This window comes from Scedosporium apiospermum, assembly GCF_000732125.1.
Source record: "Scedosporium apiospermum strain IHEM 14462 chromosome Unknown SEQ_SAPIO_0143, whole genome shotgun sequence".
NCBI classification, from domain to species: Eukaryota; Fungi; Ascomycota; class Sordariomycetes; order Microascales; family Microascaceae; genus Scedosporium; species Scedosporium apiospermum.
The window spans coordinates 1818393-1841144 of record NW_015971844.1 but is presented as its reverse complement, the minus strand read 5'-3'; the positions used below and the strand labels follow the sequence as shown (position 1 = coordinate 1841144).

General features: G+C 50.4%; 4 protein-coding genes across 4 annotated transcripts; 1 reads left to right on the top strand and 3 right to left on the bottom strand.

Moving 5' to 3' along the window:
* Window positions 1-1782: 1782 nt before the first annotated feature.
* SAPIO_CDS9812 (uncharacterized protein) lies at window positions 1783-3857 on the bottom strand (the record flags this gene model as incomplete). The annotated part of the gene is made up of 7 exons (XM_016791114.1): window positions 1783-1986; window positions 2035-2182; window positions 2291-2340; window positions 2561-2761; window positions 2859-2903; window positions 2961-3641; window positions 3702-3857. The coding sequence occupies 7 exons, from the start codon at window positions 3855-3857 to the stop codon at window positions 1783-1785; spliced, it is 1485 nt and encodes a 494-aa protein (XP_016639624.1).
* A 4704-nt stretch (window positions 3858-8561) lies between these two features.
* Window positions 8562-13866, bottom strand: SAPIO_CDS9811 (uncharacterized protein; the record flags this gene model as incomplete). Its single annotated transcript, XM_016791113.1, has 5 exons — window positions 8562-8799; window positions 9356-10855; window positions 11325-11398; window positions 12327-13163; window positions 13219-13866. The coding sequence occupies 5 exons, from the start codon at window positions 13864-13866 to the stop codon at window positions 8562-8564; spliced, it is 3297 nt and encodes a 1098-aa protein (XP_016639623.1).
* A 2236-nt stretch (window positions 13867-16102) lies between these two features.
* On the top strand, window positions 16103-20928 carry SAPIO_CDS9810 (uncharacterized protein; the record flags this gene model as incomplete). Its single annotated transcript, XM_016791112.1, has 7 exons — window positions 16103-16726; window positions 16797-18073; window positions 18142-18238; window positions 18452-18465; window positions 19135-19181; window positions 19246-20083; window positions 20169-20928. The coding sequence occupies 7 exons, from the start codon at window positions 16103-16105 to the stop codon at window positions 20926-20928; spliced, it is 3657 nt and encodes a 1218-aa protein (XP_016639622.1).
* Window positions 20929-21619: 691 nt separating this feature from the next.
* SAPIO_CDS9809 (uncharacterized protein) lies at window positions 21620-22610 on the bottom strand (the record flags this gene model as incomplete). Its single annotated transcript, XM_016791111.1, has 3 exons — window positions 21620-21913; window positions 22092-22386; window positions 22447-22610. 3 exons carry the CDS (start codon window positions 22608-22610, stop codon window positions 21620-21622), a joined length of 753 nt encoding a protein of 250 aa, XP_016639621.1.
* Window positions 22611-22752: the final 142 nt, after the last annotated feature.

The following is a 22752-nucleotide window of genomic DNA, read 5'->3' as shown; positions in this document are numbered from 1 at the left end:
CAAAAGGGGGGGGGGGTCCAAGAGGGGGGGTCTAACTTATGACCAGGAGTATTGCTTTCGCTTCTGCGTGAATCTTTACCTCTTTTGATATTGGTTAGTCCTGAGATGTTCGCATCAGGGCCGATTCTTCGAGTCTTAGAACACTGGCCGTCATCCTCGATGACTGACGATATCTGCCCGTCAAGTACTTGCTGGACATTCTCATTCGCCCTTATAATCATGGGAAGTGCAGCTGTCATCCCATCACTCAGCCTCCCCGTGATATGGACCTACACAAGCAGGATTCGAGTCGCAAGCTCGTCCTTCGCCGCATGGAGCCGATGGAGAAGGGCGCCGAGGCGATGATCTTTGTCTTTGGAATATCGAAGAGCATGGAAATATTGATGGCCGATGGATCTCCACGCGCCCTGCTCCATTTTCCGGAGAGATTCATGCATCTCGACCGCGATCAGGTAAACTGCTCGCACCTGGTCTCTTACGGCCGGGGTATGGAGGTTTTTCTCTCGCTTGATCAAGCAGAGCGTATCCAGTAGGTCATCTAGGTCCTGCTTACCGTCCTTGAGCCGCTTGGGGACATTTTGCACAGTGTCTTTTGCCTGCCTGATGTGCTAGACCACCAAGATTGCCTGCCCGGGTAGCTGGGAAATGGCGGCTGCGGCGGAAACGATCTCCTGTAGGCGAGGTCAAATCCGTCACTGCTGCAGTTAGAAATTGCCGTTGTCTACTCACCATTATAGTTAGGCTTGGCTTCGAAAAGAAAATGAGTATGGCGTGTATACCTTCGGTTTGTGCTCTCCTTACTTAGTTACCGAACATGATGCATCCTTCCTTTGTCCTTGCTGATATTTCCCTCCTATCCTCATTATCTTCATTCCCAGTAGCCCTTCCCCTCCTTTCTTTCCGCCATTTTCTAAGCATCGAATGGTTGGGGACCGATCGAGCCCGGCAAATGCGTAGAATGGACGCAGGCATTGCATCCACAAACCCTGGGCAGATGCCAGACATCGTCCACGAACCCGTTTTCACTTTGGGCAATCAAGGCAGCCAGGCTGAAGTCCCTGGCACACATGGTGAGTCCAGGTCTCGCATGCACGAGGCGGCTTGTTAGGCAGCCTTGCAGCGGATGCTGCCCAACCATCTCACAGCCACCACACCCCCCATAGCCAACCTTGCCCTGTATCGGAGGATGGAGGGCGTAACCTACACAGGGACCAGCTGTAGGTACCTGACACGTACCAGTCAAGCCCACCGACAATACCAACTTCTCTTTTTCTTCTTTCTTCCACCAGGCTGCTTTCATTAATTTCCGCTAAACCATCCCTACCTAACTATTAATGGACATCTTCCAAAACTCCGAGGTATTTTCCTCAGTGTGTGTAAGTGTGTGAGGAGATTCTAACTCGATGAAGCAGGGCGAATTGTGACTTACGACCATACCTGGATTAGTCGTCACTGTGATCTGGCAGCTGTGTGTACTGGTAAAGATATTAGTATTGGCGATTGTGCGAAGAGCCATATTCCATTCCAGCCACTTTTCATCCCTCAACCTCTTACCCTCCATCAATCTACCTATCTACCTATTTTAGCTGGAGAAATGTCTGCGAACGCAGCAGTTTTTCGGCAGACGCATGGATTCAGACACATTAATTTTAAGCCTATAAAATTTTTTTCAATGCCCAAAGTCATCATTCTGACAGATAATTACTAATTATTCCATCTTAAAGCATAAAGTCTACCCTCACAAGCATGGTCCTAGAGCAGTAGTAGGTTCCCGAACACAGCTTATGTAGCGCGCTTCCGGACCTCCAGCATAGCTGTGAAGTCGGGTCTTTTGGCGAGTTGGTCAATCCCGTGGTTAGGCTGCTTACCGTCTTTCAGACGGATGTCATAGTGACGGATGAGGTCGATCATGAGGGCCTTAATTACATAGATGGCGAAAAATCGTCCGGGACAGGCATGCGGGCCATGGCCAAAGTTCAATGATTCCTAGATAGGTCAACACTGCGGAGTGTCACCTTTACTCAGGCACCTTACCTGACTTGTGGCGACGGCCTGGTGCTTCGTTTCACGGCCAGGGACCTCACGCAGTCTAGCGAAGCGGAAGCCATCAAAAACCTCGGGTCCAGGATTACCCGCTGCAACATTGTACTCGGGACTGAATGTGGTTGTCTCCGTGGAGTTGCTGATATCATGTCAGTATGATCCTCTCTACGAATCAAGTACTTGGTGAGCTTGGCTCTGTGGTTTCCCAAACGTTTGGGACGCCAACAACGGGCGAATTAGGACTCACTAGATTCCCCACATAGGCCAGGTAACACGCGTGCCTTTGGGCAAGGTCAACTATTCAACTCTAGGAGTAGCAATTTCCCCTCCTGGCAATAAAATGAGTTGTGCGGGAGTCAGTGTGGGAGAATGAGGCATGTCTCGCGAGCAGAGAACTCTGCCGGGCTACCTCGACTCTAAGTTCCGCCTTCAAAAAGGAAACTATGAGCTCCTGAAATACCTACTCCGTTCGATAACGTGAAGTCGGTCATAACTGTCCGAGAACCGATGTCTTTACCTTGTCAGGTGGCAGGGCCGAGACAACTTGTCGAGGGATCAACTCACCGAAGCCAAGCGGATTCCAGCGTTGACTCTCCTTCACGAAGCTATCGAGCTTCCACATCTTCTGGAATGAGGATTTTCTGATAAATGGGTTCCCGTATTCATCCAACTCCATACCGTCCTCTTGGATAACTTGCTCAACCTCATCTCGTAAGGACTGAATGTATTCGGGTCGAGACGCCAGGTCGAAGAGCACCCGCGGGACTAGTCAGTTTCTTGATGAAGAGGAGCATTTAAGCGTCAGGAAGCCTTACAAAAGTCCCAGTCATGGATGTCGTATGGATAGACGCAAAGGAGATCTACATGTCATCAGCAATGCGGACAATCTTAGCCATCATGCATTGGCGGGGACTTACGAGCATCTGGTTAGTGCCAACTGTCCCTGCAGTCTTTTTATGCTCGGGCAAGTAGTTGAGCATCCAAGAAATGAATGCTCCCTTTGTCCCAGCCTTGACAGGCCCTGACCTCTCGCCGCCACGTCCACTCATGATCTCGGAAACCAGGGGCGCCACCCACTTGAGGCCGATCTTTAAGTCATTCTGAGCCTTCCTAATTTCGGGCAAGAATGGAGCAACAAAAGGTCGGATGAGGTAATTCCACTTCTGAGACGCACGCAAAACCGCGCCGATATCAGTAGCGTAGTTGATGCTAGCCTGAATCCATTCCTCTTCGCGAGACACGGGCAATCCGACAAAGACTCGGCCGCTAAGGAGGGCAACTATGCGCAGCATTTTGGCATAGAGGGGAATTGCCTTCCATTCTGTGGGGTTTCCTAGCTCCTTGTCGAAGGCATGCCGGCTCTCGTTCTGGATCAAGGCGAGGATTCGGGGAATGTTCTTGGTCAAGTCGGAGCGGATGCTCATGATGATAGCAGGGTTTGGGATGCCAACATGAGTGTATTTGCCTTGGAACGAATCATAGACGTCTTTCATGAAGGAAATCTGGCTCTCTGGCGCGTGAATGGCCTCCTGGAAGAACGCCATTGGCAACACAACGCGGGGTGGGCTAACCGGGATGATGAAGGGGCTGTTGGGATACTGAATGGTCTCGCATTAGAATAGCCATGAGGTGAAATGGCGTTGGGACGGACGTATTACCTTCTGGTAACCCTCGAGGAGCGCGCCTGAAAAGTCCGTATCACCCGGCTTGCCGACGACGGGAAAGTCAAGCTTCGGAATTCTTTGTTCGTGGCTTTTCTGGATAATAACTACCGCGACGAGCAGCGCAGCTGCTAGCCAGACGTAGACGGCCATCGTAGCATAACTGGGGAGGTATGTGCGTAGTCAAAGATATCCAAGTCCACTGAGCAACCGGAGAGTGGGGAGCAAAGGCAGGCCGGGGATCAAATAATGTATGGAAGGCGTTAAGGGGTCGGCGAAGTTTACAAACGTCGAGTCCTGTGGGCAATAAGGGATACATTCGTGTATGCTCAGTCGTTATTCAAGGGTCCTGCTTCCTGCTTTCTACTTGCTCCTTCGGCTGCTTATCCCCTGGGGTACCTTGTGGGGAAAGTGTTAGAGATAATTGAGAACTGACAGTCAGATGGGATGATCTTTGAATGGGCAAAGACTGGGTCTCTCTAAGGAGGGGGGACAGTGTGCATGCGAAGGACAGCCAGACAGCTCGAGACAGACCAGTCACCAGGAGGGCAGGGAAATTTTGCTCAGACGATATCGAAGATAGCGTTCGTCTTGGTTGCCATACTAACGTGATCTTGTCTACTCGAGAAGCCTCCATTCCCACACTCTCAAAAGTCTGCGTCGCCCAACTAGAAGAGAGCAGTAGATAGCAGAGCCACGTCGACTGGATGGGACTTCAGCGGAGGCCCAAAAGGTGGGAGCACATGTTTGGAACCAGATGGGACAACGCATCCCCATTGGATGGGCAGAGACATGGAGGCAAGAAGTGTAAAACCATTTACTTCATTCTGACGTTTGTTTGTCTACTGTCGATAACGGCAAATGCCGTGTGGAGAAACCTTGAGTCCGTGCTCGGACTGCCTTCCAGCATTTCCTAGTCTCTCAAGGAAACTACCGAGCGGGCACAAGATCTCTTCCAAGTTCTCTAAGAGAATATGAAGAGGTAAAAGAAGTAGCGGCAGGTAAGAACGAGAAATGTCTCTGGGGCCTCCGACTGATGGATCCCCGCGACGACAAGCGGCGTATTGAGGCCACAAAAAGGTGGCCTATTACCGAGCGCAAGCAACTGGATTTTTAATAACGCCGATGTCCGTCGATAGCGCGACGACGAACAGAGTCGACTCCTTTGGATAAATGGGGATCCCGGCATCTTCAACAGGTGTAATTTGCACTTTGTGACAATTCCGATTTATATACAATATCTGAGATGCCTGTGAATCTGGATAGGCCAAAAAAAGACAGGGCAACCTTACATATAGGGACTCCGTCACTTGGACATTTTTGTCATCTTGCTTCCGAGCCTTAACTCTCCCCCGCTGCCAACCCATAAAGTAACGCGTCCGACAAGCAAATGTGTCTGCTCGTATCGAAGTAGGACCCATCACCTGTGAGTCGAGCACCAATGCTTCGGGTCATTTACACCGAGGGCACACTGGCAGTCTACACCCAGGACGGAAGACCCGAAGCGATATATCCTAGATGGGGAATTCACTTTGACCCTTTCCTTAGTATTCACCAGAGCCTGGAAGGCAGACTGACAGCTGTCGAAATATCTGTTCATCATTTGGAAGGTCTAGCTGGCATGATGGTTGACCTTCTGCAGCCAGAGATTGACTGGTGATATCAATGCCGTTTATGAGGAGTGCGGGAAAATTATAATCTCCAACAAGCTCCTCGACTGTTACTTTAATGTGCCAGGGAATATGGGAGATGACTGGGAATGGCATTTGTTTTCGTATAGGCGCCAACGAGCTCAGAGCTGTCCTCTTGGCTTCATAATTTTCTCCATATCCGACAGATGGATTCGCCTCCTTTGTATGGATACCCTTTATGTAGTAGGAGTCTAGAGTGTACTCCCCAAGTCGCTGACTTTTCATAATCAACCATATTTCCTCTTTATGGCCGGGCTCTATATTATAACGATGGTGAGACATGAAAAGGATTTTTTTGGGCCTAGCTCCTCCGGTCTCTCAACTATCACAAATCTATCGAAAAAGCCGATTGTTAAATATCTACTTACTACACAAGTTCGACACAATATCAAATAATATCGGCAATGTAAGCGTTTATAGGAAGCTACTGTAGAAAGAATCACAATCTTTCACAAAGCCCTTGGCATTGACCCCAACTTGAGGATGGCTTACTCATCCAGTTTTAGGTGTTGAGCAGGTGAGGGTGCGTCTGTTTAGGCCGTAGCCAATTCCGTTTAGTATCAAGAATCAACTACACGAACCAGCTGGGGCATGACAATTTGATGATGAGCCATATCACCCAGGGCAAAGTGTATTTTCGCGTCTATAGAAGCAGGGAAAAAGACACTCATTTGATTAAAAAAAGAACCTTAGTTGTGGAAGTTGGGTGCTTGTCTCAACCTGCCTCACGAGTTTGGGCATTTTGTCAGGCTCTGATTAGGCAGAGTGATGTGGTGCAGTCTGTTTTGGAAAGGCAATTGGGGCAGTGAATCACCTGGCCAGGGAAATATTATCAAGGCGCTGGGAGTCAACAATTAGACCGGCAGATTTTGGTTCCGGCCGGGAAGAACCTATCCCTTCGTTGTCAAAAGGAAATTGTTACACTGACCTACTATATACACACAACTCACTTTAAGAGACACAGGGTTATAAGGTAACCTCAAAGTGTAGCTAAGTATCTTACATATTAAACTTGCAAGGCAGTGACAAGAGTATATTGCAAAAAAAAAAAAAAAAAAAAAAAAAAAAAAAAGTGCAAACATGGTACTGACCGTGTACCCTAATGTACATAAAAATTTGTACGAGCCAGCTGGTTCATCCAAATCTAACCTCTTGCTCACCACCAACCAAGTACTCTCAGAATAAAACGCGCGGATAGTCTCCTACAAGGCATCTAGAAATCATCATGGTCTCATCAGATTCTTTGCACAGTTCGGATCCATGGAAATATCTGGAGTATTGCTGTCAAATTTGCGGAGTGAGCTTCAATATCAGCCGTATCCGCCACCGCAACGAGCCTTTTAGCTCATCCTGGTGCGGTAAAGACGATGCAGACTGGACAGGGGAGCCTCTGTTGGCATCTTCCTACGTCCTAGCAACGGATAAGTCATTTGAATCTTGTCGGGGTTGGACAAGTTTGACCCGCAGTCCGAAGACTTGGAAAGCCCCCTTTTCTATGGCACAGAACACATAGCAGGGAGGGAATGCCAGTGCCCGGAAGGATACAATGGCCACCGTATTTCCGCCGAGGAGATGAGAGCATGCACTACTGCTCAATTCCTTGTCCCGAAACAATACCTCTACGGAGGACCCTGGAACCCCGAACCGGACGACGAAGAGTTTGAAAAGGGCGACTATTTCTTAAGTGGTCTCACCGATATAGTCCCAAGAACAAATTCGCGGCATTCTCCGCCTGTATGGCCAAATCGTCACGGAGTATGGAGGGTGGGTGCGGGAAATTATCTTGCACACTGGGGCGCCGCTGCAGAGGTGTCTATGCCGTTTCATCCGTATTGTTTGGAGGTTTATAAACGAGCAAGTTTGCGACGCTTTGGCAAGCTAGGCCTCGAAGCCTTATTAGATTGGTATCGTCTTGAGAATAACGTTAGGGATTTCCATTCATTTCCAAGGCACCCCCCGGTATGGCGAGGAAGAGGGATCACATGGCAGCATCACGCCGGCGACGAATGGCTCGCTGCAAATCCCTGTTTTATTCCTAAGCTTCCGTCTCTTTTGGACTCTGTTAGGATCTCGGAGCGGGAGAACCTGGAGCTGACCAATTCGCCTTGCAACGTTTTCGCACGTTTGCCTACTGAGCTTCAACTTGAAATCCTTTCTTACCTTGAGGGGGTGGATATTGTCGTCCAATCAAGCCAGGTCTTCCGAAAAATGCCACAATCATTCCTCCGCAAGCGTTTGCTAGAGAACATGCCCTGGCTTTGGGAAGGCTGGTGTGATTTACCCTTTTCATTCTGGGCTACGACGACGGAGGCGGAGCTGCAAGCCCTAAGCAGTCGCTGGAAAGCGCAGCGCGCGCTGAACTAAATGATTGGAGGATTCCCATTCTAGTGGAAGAAAGCCAAAATTACAGAGTGGGTGACTTGGAGATGGCAATATCAACACTCAGAGCACAGTCTACAACTTCTCGCCGAGACGAGATGAAGGAACTCGACCACACCCTGCGTACCGCTTGCCCGATACCGAGGTAGATTGGCAGCGGCTATTCATAATTATTACAGGAAACCTTCCTAAGCTAAAAGGACTGCGAAATCGGGCGAGGATATGGGCGGATTGTGAATACATTCTAGATAGGATTGAGTTTCACCGAGCAGAAAAGCGGATGGGAGATGGGATAAGAGTTGATCCCGTAGCAGTCGCTCGGAACTACTTTAGAGAAAACCCAGGCCGCGCTGGGGTCGTTTACCGGCATTGAACATAGAGTATTTACGCCTTCAAGAAACCTAAAACAATAAAGTTCCCTTTATAATCACTCTCGTCTGCGCTGTGCCTACTTGGCTATTCTATTCTTTCTACTAATACTGCATGTAACACGGGGGGCTGATGTCGTGTCGGGCTTAAGGAGTTTGCTGACTCAAGTCCACTTAACTCCGGACAGAAATGTAAGCCGCTATGGTCAGCAATTCTTCGAAGGCTAGGATTCCCTGCGGATTGTGAGAACCAGCTGCCTGAGGGGTTTCGCGTGGGACGGCACTCCAACCGCCCACGTCGAACAGCTCACCGACCGGAACCAGGCGTTACGCAACAGGCAACAATAACGATGTTGGTATCCTGGAAACTCGTTACTAGGGCTAAGAAAGAAGGCGGAAACACCACAATGTCGAGCGCATTAGAAGGCATCTACAAACCAGACATCATAGACCCTAGTTTCCCCTCCCACAACAGCACCCAAACCTTCTAGCACTCCCAGCTCCATCCCCATGCACGCTACCAGTCTAAATGGCCCGCGGGCGTGGTTGACATCATCATCATCGGTGCCGGCATTACAGGCATAAACCTCGTACGCACCCTGTTCAAGAAGCAACCCAAATTGCGCATCGTCCTCGTCGACGCCTGGGGTCTCTGCTCTAGCACTATTAGCTGTAAAATAGTGGGCGCTGCAAGACTATGACTTAGGCTATTTAGGAAGAGTATAAGTATTCTTTTAGTATTGAGGAAGCTGTGTGTATTTTGGTGTTTGAGTATGTGTATTTGAGGCTATAGTGGGGGTTATTCGCGAAGATGGGATTGACTGCGATCTGGTAGTTATAGATGGTATATTATGATGTAAAGGATTTTGAGAAAGCTGCTAATATGCTAGAGGATATGTGTGCCTATGTGCTGGATTTGGCTGTGAAGTATATTATAGTTTATATGGATAAGAACCACATGTGCAAGGTGCTGGGACTTTCTGATCCTGCTGTGGGAGTTATTTCTGTCCTAGTAGCTTCGCTTTAACCTTATGAATGGATTGCCACTGTTCTGGGCTCTTATATTGACTATGGCAAGATCAATGTTCGGACGCATACGCTGGTAAGGTCAATCATTGACAATGCCTACAGATATCCATTGTTTCAGGCCAATCATACATTGCTTTAGTGATAGGCGGTGCCATACACTTTGTGTCTGCGTGTATCATGGGACCGCCTAGCAATAACCCTCTGCAAGAACTGCCGCACATGCGACCCCCTCGACAACACCGGCGCAGCCTTAAACTCAAAGCACCCGCGCTCCGCCATCTCGTCCGCCCCGAACTCCCGCGCCCAGAGCAACCCATGTGCCCCGCAGTCGCAGATCCGCCCCCACCCCCTGCGGACCCATTCCTCATTGAAAGACTCGGCTACGCGTTGGAGGCTGAGCGGCTTGAACGCCCCTGGGTCCGAGTTGCGGTTCAGGTAGGACAGGTCGCACAGGTAGAGGCTGGCCAGGCCAGCTGATCTAGATGCGAGGTCTGCCAGTTCGCGGCGCCAGTCGACGCCGTAACCCGGGCGTAGTTCGAGGAACGTATTAAGAAGCTCGACGCGCTCTAGGCGTGGGTGCCGTTCGACGAAGGCAGGGAGGTCTCCGGCTCGGATGCAGAGTCCGCGGAGGACGAGACGTCGTAGTTGCGGGAGCACGACGCGCCTGTGTACTAAGGCACCGAACACCCGGTGATAGTGGCATAGGCGGGAGCCTCTCGCGTAGCACTCGTATTGGAAGGTTTGATACATGTGCAGGTCCAGGGATTGTAGGTTCGTCATATGAAGGAGCAGGCCCGCGACGCCGGGGTAATTGCCGCGACAGAGCGCTTGGGGAAGGTCGTCTCCGTAGCGGCCGCGAATCTCAGAGCCCTTCTCGTTTTCTATAGCTTTATCGAAATCGGCATCGTATTCATCCTCGTCATCGGAATCCTCTCTAGAATTTTCGGCGCCATCTTCTTCATCGCTCATTATGTACTCTTCTTCGTCGAATATAGACGCCCATTGTCTTCGTTGCTGTGCGCGCTCGACCTCCCCCGCCTCCGCCCCATAGGCCTGTATCCAACCCTTCCAACCGTGGTCTACCCTGGTGGAGAAGCTCAAGGCCAGCGTCTCGATGCCGGAGACCGCTGCTTTAAACTTGAGCCCATTTTCGACCAAGCCCTTTAATCCAACGTTGATGTCGTAGGACGGTACGCTGCAACAAATCGTGTTGCTGAAGATCTCAAGGTTAGGGACTGTCGCACCGCTTCGCACAATTGCCGCCATCGTGAGGCGGTATACCTGCGATGCTCTGGTGAACAGCGCCTGCCATTCCTCGGGAACTATATGCGGTTCATGCGGTTTCGCGTACTGGTTTCCCGGACCGTCAATGAATCGCGCATCAAGTTCCACTCGTGGAATACCACCCCGCCCGTGTGCCTCCCACGCCACAATGGACGACAGGAGCTCTATGACGTCTTCTTCTTCGATGTCATCTGCCGGCTCTTGCATCCAGGACAAGTCCTCCCGTATCTTACCTGCCAGCTCCCCCGACGCCTCTAGGGCACTATCCCGGGTTGGATTGTCTTGTGTGTCGGTCTGGTTGGACAGTAAGGCTGGCACTTCAGCCATGATGCGGACATGTCGGACCAGTTTCCCATATCTGCCATGGCGACTAAGGGTCTGGAGGGAGCAGAGGCTCTGCCTAGCGAGATTTGTTGTTTGTGACTCAAAATGGGCCAGGTACCGCTTGCCGACTACCTTCCTGCCCAGTTCCCGACAAACTAGACGCAGATGTGCGAGGTCATCTAGGGGAAATTCTTCGATAATACTGTGTAATATCTCGGTAGGAAGAGCTGATAGTTTATTGTCCATTTCGTTGTATTACAGCGCAAAGCGAGGGTGATTGTTTTCATGCCGTCGGCTTGGATTAATATTGTTTTTTTTTGGGGGGGGGGGGGGGGGGGGGTTTCCGCTTTGCAGTCACTGGAATCTGCTTCGTAGGATAATGGCTGGGATGTATTTTGAGAGCCTCTGCCAATTAGAACCGAGGGACCAGAAGTGAGCTGCTGCCTGTTGCTACCTGGGTGTTATTTGACGAATTATATGATGGTATAATACTGGTCACCTCGAGAATAGGTCTTCCGCTGAAAATGGGCCAGGGTGGGGCTCACAGTCCCTGCGCGTGACGACATTTGAGCTCGACCTTCTGATTCGGAATCAACAGCCACCGCAGCGCCGATGTCGACTATTACATTGTAAGGAGTAGATGAATTACATAGCCAGTTCTAAATAGACAAGGCCGTGCCAAAGGTTTTGTGTCCCTTATCCCCAGCGGCACTCTGGGGCCAATATAAGCACAGACTGCCTGCGATCAGGTTGGCCGAGCATGACCTCCAACTCCCCGTTGAAGAGGCAGACATTTCTATCTCTAGATGTTCCCTCAAAGATACGCGACTTCCAATCCCGATCAAGGCTAACGCGGCGTACATCGCCCCTCTTTAGATATACCTCCACCTCTTGGTGAAATGCCACAGCGGAGGTTTAATTAATGTATACTTAGTGCGACACACCGTGTGATGAAGAGCCCCTACAAAGAGTACCCACCTGTACATGCTCCCTACCGAGGCAGTGAGCGTATTTCCATCTCTTGTTCCCACCGAAGACAACCGGACGCATCCGAAGATGACGGTACAAAAGTTGCGTTAATGCGGACATCCAGACGCTGCTATTATCTGGGAAGAGTATCTATCCCATGTCAGGTTGCCATATTCAAGAATGTTCTGGGATGGGATGAGGGTTACCACCTATTGGCTAAGCCCTGCGGTAACAGTTAGGGAGATCATATCGGTTACGGGAAACAAACCTTCGACTAACGTTGAGCATCTGAGGATTCTCTTATCTCCATGTCCGCTGATGCCTCCATCTTGATAGCTGCGAGCTCACGGGCTATGTTTCCGGCGCTTTTCCGGCCTGTTCTACCTCCTGGCTGAGTCTCATTCTCGACAATTAGAATTTCCTGTTGGATCATATCTAGAAACTTAACGAGAAACTTGGTGCACTTCGGGTGTGAACGAAGATCGTTTATGAACTGACAAGGAAGCTTACGTCAATAGCCAGTTTTGGAATCGATGCTGTGGATGACACTAGATTTCCAAAACTTGAAAGAGACGCACCTCTGTTACTGCCGGCTTCACCTTGGGGATGGGGGCCGAGGAACCCCGGCTCTCAACCGTAAAGAAGGTGTCGCAAGAAACGCCTACCCAGTCGAAATCGGGGGCAAGGCGTCGTTGCTCGAACTCCTGTAGGTACACAAATCCTCCAAGGTACCACGCGATGAACTCCAGATAAACGCACCCGAGAGTCCAAATATCATACGATGTGCTGATTATAGGGTGCGGGAGATCCCACTCTGGAGGCCGGTAAGTGGGGGAGTTGGGTGCTCGCCCTCTTTCTCTTGCTGACACTGAGTTCACAGTGGTAAACCGAGAGATCCCGAAATCAGTTATCTTCAGAATTTCTTTGTCTCGTTCGGGGCCCTTAGGAAACCACAGTATATTGGTCGGTTTGATGTCACCATGACGTCCAAACAAGATTTTCATGTTCTCTTCTTTTGGTGCTGAATCTGGTCCCATTGCGGTTCGAACGGTTTCCGTCTGGGTCTTTCCTGGAGAGGACGCCTGGAGGAGGGCACTGCTGGAAAGGGTCTGGTATCGATGGATCTTTGCGAGTCCACTCGCAAGGCCTAAGCATTGCTCTGCCAGCCACATGATGGTTTCCGTGTCATGGCGTGGCTTGGGATTGATGTTCTTCCAGTAATCGCGGAGGTCGGCTCCAGCCCATGGAAATATGAGATAGTACGACCCATTTTGCTCATAGGTTGCCAATAGCGAGATGAGATGACGATGGCTGTGCCTCGGTTCACTAAGCTTCCGTAATATTGTTGCCTCGAGGTCGCATTCTGCTTTATTTTCCACTGGCAACTCCTTGATAGCAAAGACTTGGCTAGAGCCCTGTTTTACTTTTAGCGAGAGTCATTTATACGACGGGGCGTGGAGTACGGCTTACGCTGACGTTGGGAAAGGTGTGGTGATCCTGGTGTATCTCAGTTTTATAAACTCTGCCCATTCCCGAGGCAGCCACCAGTTTCCAAGACGTAAAGGGCAGGATGAGGTCGTCAAAGAAGCAGTAGTGTTGGACTTTACCTCGCCTATCCAAGGTGAACGTGGGTGCAAGCATTTTCCACTGGGTTTTATAAAAGTCGGCTTGTGTCTTCTCGCTCCACTTATAACCGTTGATACAACGGACAGGGGAGTCTGAGGCGTGGCCGCGTCGAAGGCTGAACGATTCCCGCTGTGTGCCAGGTTGCTCCTTGACTTTGATAAGCGGGAGGTCGTCATCAGAGACGCCTTCTTGGACAAAGTGGTCTATTCTATTTTCTCGTTCTATCAGCAACAAAACGGCGAGGATTTTGCGGTACGACTTGGGCTCTCCGTCAGACCTGGGCCTGTCTTGTTCTGAGATGCCGCATATCCTTCGTGCATCGGATTCAATTTCTTCGGATGTTCTGAACGACGTCCCGGGGACTCTTACCCGAGACTTCTCGCAGGCTCGGAGGATCTCTACAACCGACTCCACGTTGATGATTCTCGAGAGTTCGCTCGTAGGAATGAATGACCGCTTATGATCAGGATGTTTGGGGCTGACCCCGACCATGGCATCAGAGAGTTTGTCTCGAAGCTCATACGAGACGACCGAGCTAAGAGGCCGAGTCCTGGTTCGGTTTCGCCTATGGCCTATTGCTAGAGCCTCAATGTCTAGCGGCCTGCGTGGAGTTGCGCGAGCCCCTCCACACCCTCCCAGGGAAGAAGACTGGACAGTAGCGACCTATAATAACTCGTGAGCCATGAGTACGATGAGTTTCGGTTGTTGTCAAGGTACTTCTTTTACCTGACAGCCAAAGCTCCCCGGTGTTAATCCGGTCCCTTGCAAGCCGACACTGGCGTCTGTACCTCCCATATTAGATGTTAATCCGAGTAGAAGTTGTTCTGACATCTTGTGCAGGCATGTCGGGTTACTTTGAAATCGATGATTGTTACGATTCGCTCAAGTTAGCAGGGAGAATGATTTATGAGAAGTCAGCAGAAACACAAGTACCGAGCCTCCATAAATAAATACAACCACTCTCAAGCCTCTTCGAAGTTGATTGCCGGCCGGCATGGAAGGCCTGGTCTGTTCGTAGGCGAGACATTGTTGCCGAGCAGGCTGCAGCTGAAATGACCCTTGTCACGGAGTCATTGGAGCCCTGTCGATGGTATGTCCGTGTGACCAATCCTGGCAGTGCTTCGTCGTATGTACCGGGGCATGGGGACTCGGAGACAAGCTATGTTATGTCACTAGGGTTTTTCTACTTTGAAATCATGCCCCAGTCGTTTCGTTCCTTTCGACAACGCTTGACAATCTCGTTGGATGATGATCTCGAAGCCCTACGAGGGACGAAGGGGCATAAGAGGGAACGATCACCCCCAACTGATGGATATTAAGGGTCAATAAAACATTGATCGCGAGGGAACCTAAAGATCAGCTCCAAACGTTTCTCCCTTTCCAAATATTTAAATTCACCCGTTTCCGTTCTCTCCTTCCCATCAACCTCTTCCCTTTAGCCTTTCATTCTCTCGAATCCGGGCAACACCTAGATGCAACTGATTTGCTCCCGGCTTGCTAATCTCTAGTGAAAGCAATCCCCGCCCTAGTACCATCCTCAGATTCGATCTGTGTCGCGTGCGTCACGTTGCCAGGCTACCGACATGGCGCAGCCTGGGAAGGAAGACTTCTCTGCACAGCAGGACTTAAGTGTCGGGAATATTAACCCTTCCAAGTTGGTCGAGAAGCTGCGACTTACATTTGGCTCCGGACGATTCAAAATAGCTGTATGCATATCCGCCCAGGAAAATCTATTCTGCCCTTTAAACATTTATTGACATTCGGCCATAGATGATGCATAACGAATACATCATCCAAGCGCCGAGGCCCTTGTCGCTGGTGAGTTGGAATTACCATAGTCCCATACGGCAATCTTCCAACCACGATCGCAAGCTGAGAGTAAACTGCTCACCTCGTCTGATGCAGGAGGAGATCGCCGAATGCCGATAGCCCGCTCGCCGCAAACCCTCTCTCCACCCTTACTGTGCACTTCTAATTCGTGCGGCGCCGTACTGGAGAGAATGGCTGATGCGGCGTGGAGACCAACGAAGGGTGACTCTATTCACGTCACACCAATGGAAGAGCATCCGCTGAACCCAATGGTCATGATAGTGGCGCAGGTTGCAGGTTCGGTTAGGCATTCCCACGCGCAGCCAGCCAGTAGGACTGGATGTGAGCTCATATTTCCAAACGGCCCGACAGGCTCTGCATACCGAAACTTAATTAATTATTCACTGATTGGCTGAGGTTGTGATAGCTCTGTCCCCTGTTCCCCCCTGGTCAATATGTGAGTAGGTCAAGTGTACAAGCCACCGCAGAGCCTGGTGTGGTCTAACCACCCTCACAACCTCCATCCACTTTCCCCTCGCTTCCTGGCCTCTGGCATCCGACGGGAGATATCTGCGAGCAGTCATTTCTCGTCCTTTTGCTTACTTTCCCTTCCTTTTCGGGAACAGAGGAGGGCTAAGATGCGGGAACGCCTTAGAAGAGTGGAAGGGACAGTGTGGCGGCGGATAGCAGGATTCGGATTGATTCGTAATTAGGAAAGATACGTGTGGAATTCGTAGTGTATTTTCTGGCCTGCCGGTGTGAACTTTTCTTTTTTTTTTTTTTTTTTCTTTGCATTTTAACTCGAGTTAGGCACTGCCCGCCTCCTCTTTGAAGTTCACAAGCTAATGGAAACCCCCATCTTGAACCCAAAGGTCCGCCCGAATTAGCTTATTTGCCGATCCAGTGCTTGACCATCGCCATGGCCCCAGAAGATGCCGCGGGGGATGATTCGCTGGGTACCGTCATAGAAAGATGCGCCTGCGAGAGTGTGTTCGACAAAAAACCATGCGACTTTTATCCAGAAGGCACCTTACAGGATGCAATTACTGAAAAAGTCGTTCAATGCTACATGTGGGAAGATGGAGGTGACTTGGACGCAGATGATCAGGAGTTGGTCCGATTCATCCTTTCGAAGGCGAAGAAGCTCTTCGCCATCGCAACCGCGATCCACTTTGAATTCGAGAAGCTGAGGAAAGTGATGGCATTATTCAAGAACAACGGAATCTGCGACGAAATCTTGAACAGTCCCCCCCAAACCACAAGCACCGACCCTGACGCCGTCCATTCAGACCCTTGGCCTGATCTGCTGGCGACACTAGAGCCTGCCAATACTGGTCGGAAAAAACTTTGGAATTCGCGTCGCATCAAATCCTTTGAAAGTAAACGGTGGGAATTTCTGGCACCCGTGTTCTCACCGACCAAGATGTCCTACGACTTGCCCTCGTTATGTATTCTCCCTTTCATATCGAAAGGTGCCGCGTCTAAGAACGGGTCATTTGGTAGCGTCCGCAAATACGAAATCCATCAGAATCACATCGAACTAGTAAGTCTAATGTCTGCTTCGGGAGATCGAGCAATGATTAAACGCCGTTCGTTAACGTTTCATTTATCAGGGGCAGCCGACCTCTTCCTTCTTCTTCGCAGTCAAGGAAATTCTGCCAAGTTCAGACCACGATGAAGGACGGCGGGACTTAACCAAGAACTGGGAAAAAGAAGCGAGAGCCCTGTATGACATGAATTCACGTAACCACAAACATATTGTCCGGTTCATCACAGCCTTCCGCCGTGGCGAGGATGGCAAAGGAGACCACTACCTCATGTTTGAGTGGGCTGACGGTGGCAACCTCGAAAATTTGTGGGACCAAAACGAAATGCCGGTCTTGAACGCGAACCTAGTCAAGGCATTAGTCGAGCAGCTGAATGGCTTGGTCGATGCACTTTCCGTCATCCACAAGGGATACAAAAAGACGGGTCACTATAGGCACGGGGACTTGAAGCCCGCCAATATCTTGTGGTTCAAGGATGGAGGTTTGATTGGCACCCTCAAAATCTCAGACTGGGGCATCGCTAAGGAGCACAATATCAACACGGAACTGCGAGCTCACGCAACTTCAGCCCGATACGGAACCGTGCGCTATGAGCCGCCTGAGATAGTGACAGGAGTGGATCCTACCTTCCTAAACCAGCCGCGGAATCGGAGATCGCGCCTATACGACATTTGGTCTCTCGGCTGTATTACTCTCGAGTGTATCATCTGGCTTCTTTATGGCACGCACGGACTGAAATTATTCACTCAGCGTATCAAAGAAGGTTCTTCCGAACCAAAATTCTACCAGGTCAGTGTCCAAAACAACAAGAAGGTCGCCAGAGTCCATGACGAAGTCATAAGCTGGATGAAGAACATGGCTAAGGACCCTGCGTGCGAGGTTGGTGAAACGGCGTTGGGGGATCTTCTCGAGATCGTCAGGGATGACATGCTCGTGGTCAAGTTGAGCGAGAGAAAAGGGTCTGACCTTTTTGACAACGAAACGGATGGTGTGCAATCTAATGAACGGCGTCAGGCGCCTCCGCCTGAAATTTCTGCACCAGCATCGTCGGGGCGTCCTTCCAATCCACAGCTCGTCTTGCCCTTACGTGGCAATGATACTCCTGAGAGCTCATTACCAGACCCTGAAACACTGGAAAAGGGACAGGAGCCACAACAGAATATCCCCACCTTCACCTTCAGCCCGCCACTAGATTCCGTTAGTGTTCCTGACCAACGGGAGTCACGGACGCGAGGTGGGCAAAACCTTCCGGGGCGCCTGAGAGCAGATGAAGTTCTGCAAAAGCTAGGTCATATCCTGAGCGATGAAAAGGACGAGACATACTGGCTTCCACCTGCTTCAAGGTCAGTACCACCTCAGGGGTTCCACGATGCCTTCCGAAGATGGATAAAACTAACGGCTATGAGTATAGAAAGGACTACAGCCCCGAGACATGGGCTTTGTCCGATGAAACAGGGAATTATAATCAGTCAGGTTCCCAAGTCCTGACCGTGCCTACTAGAGAACAAGTAAAAGATACCCCTGTCAATCTTTCATCCCTAATCTCTCTTAAACGCTTCCACCATCATTCTAACGCGGGAACTCTTACCATCCACTCATAGGTGGTAGGTCATACATAGCATCTGAGAAAATGTAGCTACCCTCACTAACATACGAGGGAACCATTATGCAGGATGTAAGTCGCACATAACGAACCATTTCCTGGCTAAAATCGGATTTAGGCTAACATGCAAAAGTACGTAAGTTATAATGGAGCTCCTAAACGCGTGGAGAGCCGCAGGCATATTAACAGTGGTTTTTCTCCCTCCCTAGGCAGTAAGTTCTATACTTTTTGCAGCCGCGAGCCAATCTTAACATCGGCAAATAAACTAAGCAGTCGTCATAGTATGTAAGTGATGTGTGCAGCAGGCCGGTTAGCTTCCAGTCGCGTTGATAGGGTTTCCATCTTTCTAATCGGGGAAAAAATATGTCTTAGCCGGTAAGATCAGGACAAGTCATGCCAGAGTGTTTCCATTCTAACTGACAATGACCTTCGCAGAATGTTCGTACTCTAGCCTCCTTAGAGATGTGTAGAGCGAGGTAGCTGACCAGCGAGACAGCTTGACGAGGTGTGGGAATTCATCGTAGACAACGAGTTCGCGTCAAAGATAAACTCCACTTTGCGAAACTCGAGGACCTTTGAAGTGCTAACCCACGGGGTCGAGAGCCTCTGTGCTGAATGTCAAGAATTTCGAGAAAGTCTTTGGACTCCAGCCTTTAGTGTCACATATTCTACAGCACGGTTGCGGATGAGGGCCATATCAGGAAATTGCAGCCTGTGCAGTCTGTTTTGGAGAACTTGCGAGCGGCACAATGCAACCGCCTATTTGTCTGCCAAGTTTGACCGGACTGATTCCTCGATTAGACTGAACAGCGGAACTCTGCCCGTGTTGTCCATTTTTAGAACTCCTGGTAAGTAGCGAAATTGGTGGTCATATCAGCATCCACCAACTTTTCTCTTGGAATGTCTTGTAAGCTGATGCACCGGGAACAAAAGCCACCAACCCAGGTCTGCGAAGAAGACCTGAGAACGAAATCCAAATCGGGTTTCCGGAACTCCCTCATGCTGGCAGCCCCGCTCATTTTGAGATCCTCCGGCAGTGGCTTCATGCTTGCGATACAAAGCACAAGAATTCGACCTGTAAGCAAATCACCTCAGGGACTCAAACGAAACCCGAGCAAGGTAACCCCGAAAAACGGCTGCCGACTCGGCTCATCGATGTTGGAAGAGAAGGGGACGGAATCGTCCGGCTTTGGGAGACCAGGCCTAAGGATAATGGGAGGTGGATTGCCCTCTCCCATCAGTGGGGGATTGGAAAACATTTCTGTACCACTCGCAAGAACATCGAAAACCACATCAAAGGCATAGCCTTGGACTCTCTACCAGCCACCTTTCGAGACGCTGTTATTACTACACGAGCACTGGGATGTCGATACCTCTGGATAGATTCGATCTGCATCATTCAGGGAAAAGACGGCGACTTCAAAAACGAAGCCAGACGAATGGAAGACGTCTATAGTGGGGCCTACTGCGTCCTCGCTGCCAGCCGCGTGAATAGTCATTCCTCTGGGTTCCTTCGACCGCGCAACGAGAGAGACTACGTCGAGTTACGCGATGAAAATGGAACCTCGTTCTATATTTGCGAGACTATCGACAATTTCAACAACCATGTTCTTGAGGGCGCACTTAATCAGCGAGGCTGGGTGCTGCAGGAGCATGCTCTTGCCCGCCGAACAATTTTCTTTACCGAGCATCAAACGTATTGGGAGTGTGGTGACGGAGTGAGGTGCGAGACAATGACCAAAATGCGCAAGTAAGTTACTATACTCTTGCGCTCCCGCCAGGCTTGCAGGTAATCTATTGCGCTCTTCTACTAACTACTACTTCTGCACTGACAGCAACTTGGCCGCTTTCATTGGCGATCCCAACTTTCCACGGATTGTCATGGACGCGTCCCAAGGCGAGAAGATTCTTCGCTACCAGAACTTCTACCGCACGTATTCCAGACTTGCCTTTACCAACTGGTTTGACCGACCGTTGGGCATCGACGGGTTGCAGAGTCGTCTCTTGCGGGCCATGAGAGCCAAAGGCGGTTTCGGTGTGCTTGAAGACCCTAAATCTAAAGGGCTACTTCGTCGAAGTTTACTATGGCGCCGTGGGCAAGACACGAGTAGCCTGTCCCGCATCAAGTTTCCGTCGGAGGCTGCAATCTCCGCCGTTCCGTCATGGTCGTGGATGGCCTACATGGGCAGCATCGACTACCTGGATGTCAAATTCGGTGGTATCGTCTGGTGTGACATACGCTCTCCGTGGTCGCGTGATCTGGAGGGCGGCCATGGGGGCACAGAAGGCCGTGGGTTGAGCCTATTCTTAACAGCAGAAGCTCGCGCGTATACGGTCGATCCCACTCTTGCTGGGAGCGAATCACAGGTTATTTTTGATAGCCCAGGCGGATCGAAGCAATCAGAGACGATGTGCGTCGTTCTTGGAAGGGAAAGGGGGCGCGGCGACTTAGGCAGCATGCTTCATTATCTGCTGATAATTACGCAGACCGCCTCTCAACAGCAGGAAGGATACAAAGTCTACGAAAGGGTGGGGGTTGGATACTTGCCTGGGCGGTGCATCTCGCAATCTGGCGAAACTGTCAACATTTGCTGAAGGCAGATCGAGGGTTTTTGTCACTCTCCTGGTAGACTCGCACAGCCGAGGCAATAAATTGAACCGAATTTGCCAACTTGTCTTACATTCTCTCTACTTTCCCTTCCACACTTACTCTAATGTGTTCTAGGGTACCAAGGGAGTCTACACAGTCCTTCTCATGATCTCCTCAGAAGTAACTTGTGGCCCAAATTGAGGAAAATGCCACACGAGCAATGTCAACAATTCCATCTCATTAAATTTTATGTATGACTCTGCCTAAAAAGCAGTAAGTGTCGTTAGGGAAGAGAATTAACAAGAAAGGTGTAGGATAATGCGGCCTGGGAATGAAGGTAGAAATTAACAGCCGGACAACTTGAAAAGCGCATGCCGCCGCGACTGCCAAAAAGACTTCGAGCCCGGTATAGTACAGTAGCTAATGTGGTCGATCTAGACGTAGGAAGAGGTATTTGCGTTTCGGCGAGGAAGTGAGTCCCGGTACACTGAGGCGCAGGTGCCTGATGTGAGGGCTGGGCAACGAAGGGGATTCCAGGAAGTCTCGCTTTTTCTTAGCGTTTACTGCATATCCTCTTCTACCTTCGTGAAGAAAGACTATAATCCTCCAACTAAGCGGTCGAATGTGATGCAGCTGTCGTCGTCCTGCCCCGAAGGCGTCGTCTCCTAACCTTTCTTCCCTGTCCGTTGGGGCGCACTACTTCACCCAAATAATCTTCTTCTGGTCCCTGCCCCCGCCAAACTGGAAGAGGCTGGAGGAATTTGACCTGGAGACCAGATAGTTGAGGATAATACGGGAATCGAAACCTAGGCCAGTTGAAACGTTGACATTCCACCTCGGCCGGTAGGAGAAACGGGCACTCTGGATCCTCGTCGCGGATCGCAAACCATTCCCACCGCATGGTACCAAAGTGATGCTCTGGGGTTCCAAGTCCCTTGATCCGAGGCCAGGTATGCTTCTGGGGCCCGATACTTCGATGTCCGCGTGGAGCTGCGTCGTCGATATTACAGAAGCACCCGTCTCTGCTTATCCTGTATCCCGGCGTTGAGCTATCAAAAATGTAGAGATGCGTAACATTCGGAAACAGACTGACAAATTTCGGGAAGTTGTCTAAATGGCAGGATGGGTAACACTCGGCTCCTCGGCAACGTGTAGGGCAATGAGGAACTTGATTAAAGACGGCCCGGTACTCGAAAAATGACATGGCCGAAATACCAAGATGCCTGATCCCATGATAGGTAGGGGTCCTTGGGTCACCGCTGAGATGAGCGTCGATAAACATTTGCCTATCTGAAAGCTCAGCGGCAACCGAGATGACGTCCCTCAAGGCATTGTAACGGAGAACCGACGAGGAAGGGGTGGGCCTCACGTCTGAGGATGGGGCGGGTGAGACCTGGTCCGGGTCGGGGAGATAAAATTCGATTGTGTCGGGAAAGATGCGATGGGCCAGTCTGCGGGATTCGCTACAGACTGCGGAAAGAGTCCTTCCGCGTCGAGAAGCAACCCCCATGGGGATAACGTACGCGGGGTTAATATACAGCATGCCGACGCGATGCCAGAGGGCTGGAGGTTCGGGAGCCAACGAAAATTCATACAACTGACGGGGCTGCTCGCCAAGGAATTCCATCCAGACGGAATCCCGAAGCTCGAAAGGCAAATAAGAGAATTTGTGGAAGGTTTTGGCCATGATGACGGATAGTCGATGATGCTGTGCCCGCGATGTTCGGGAATTTGAAAAAACATGGTTCAAGTTCCCCGACCGCGAAGCTTGCGAAGTAAGATCACTGCCTAATCTTGGACCCCGAACAAGCTTTTTCTATTGATTGGTC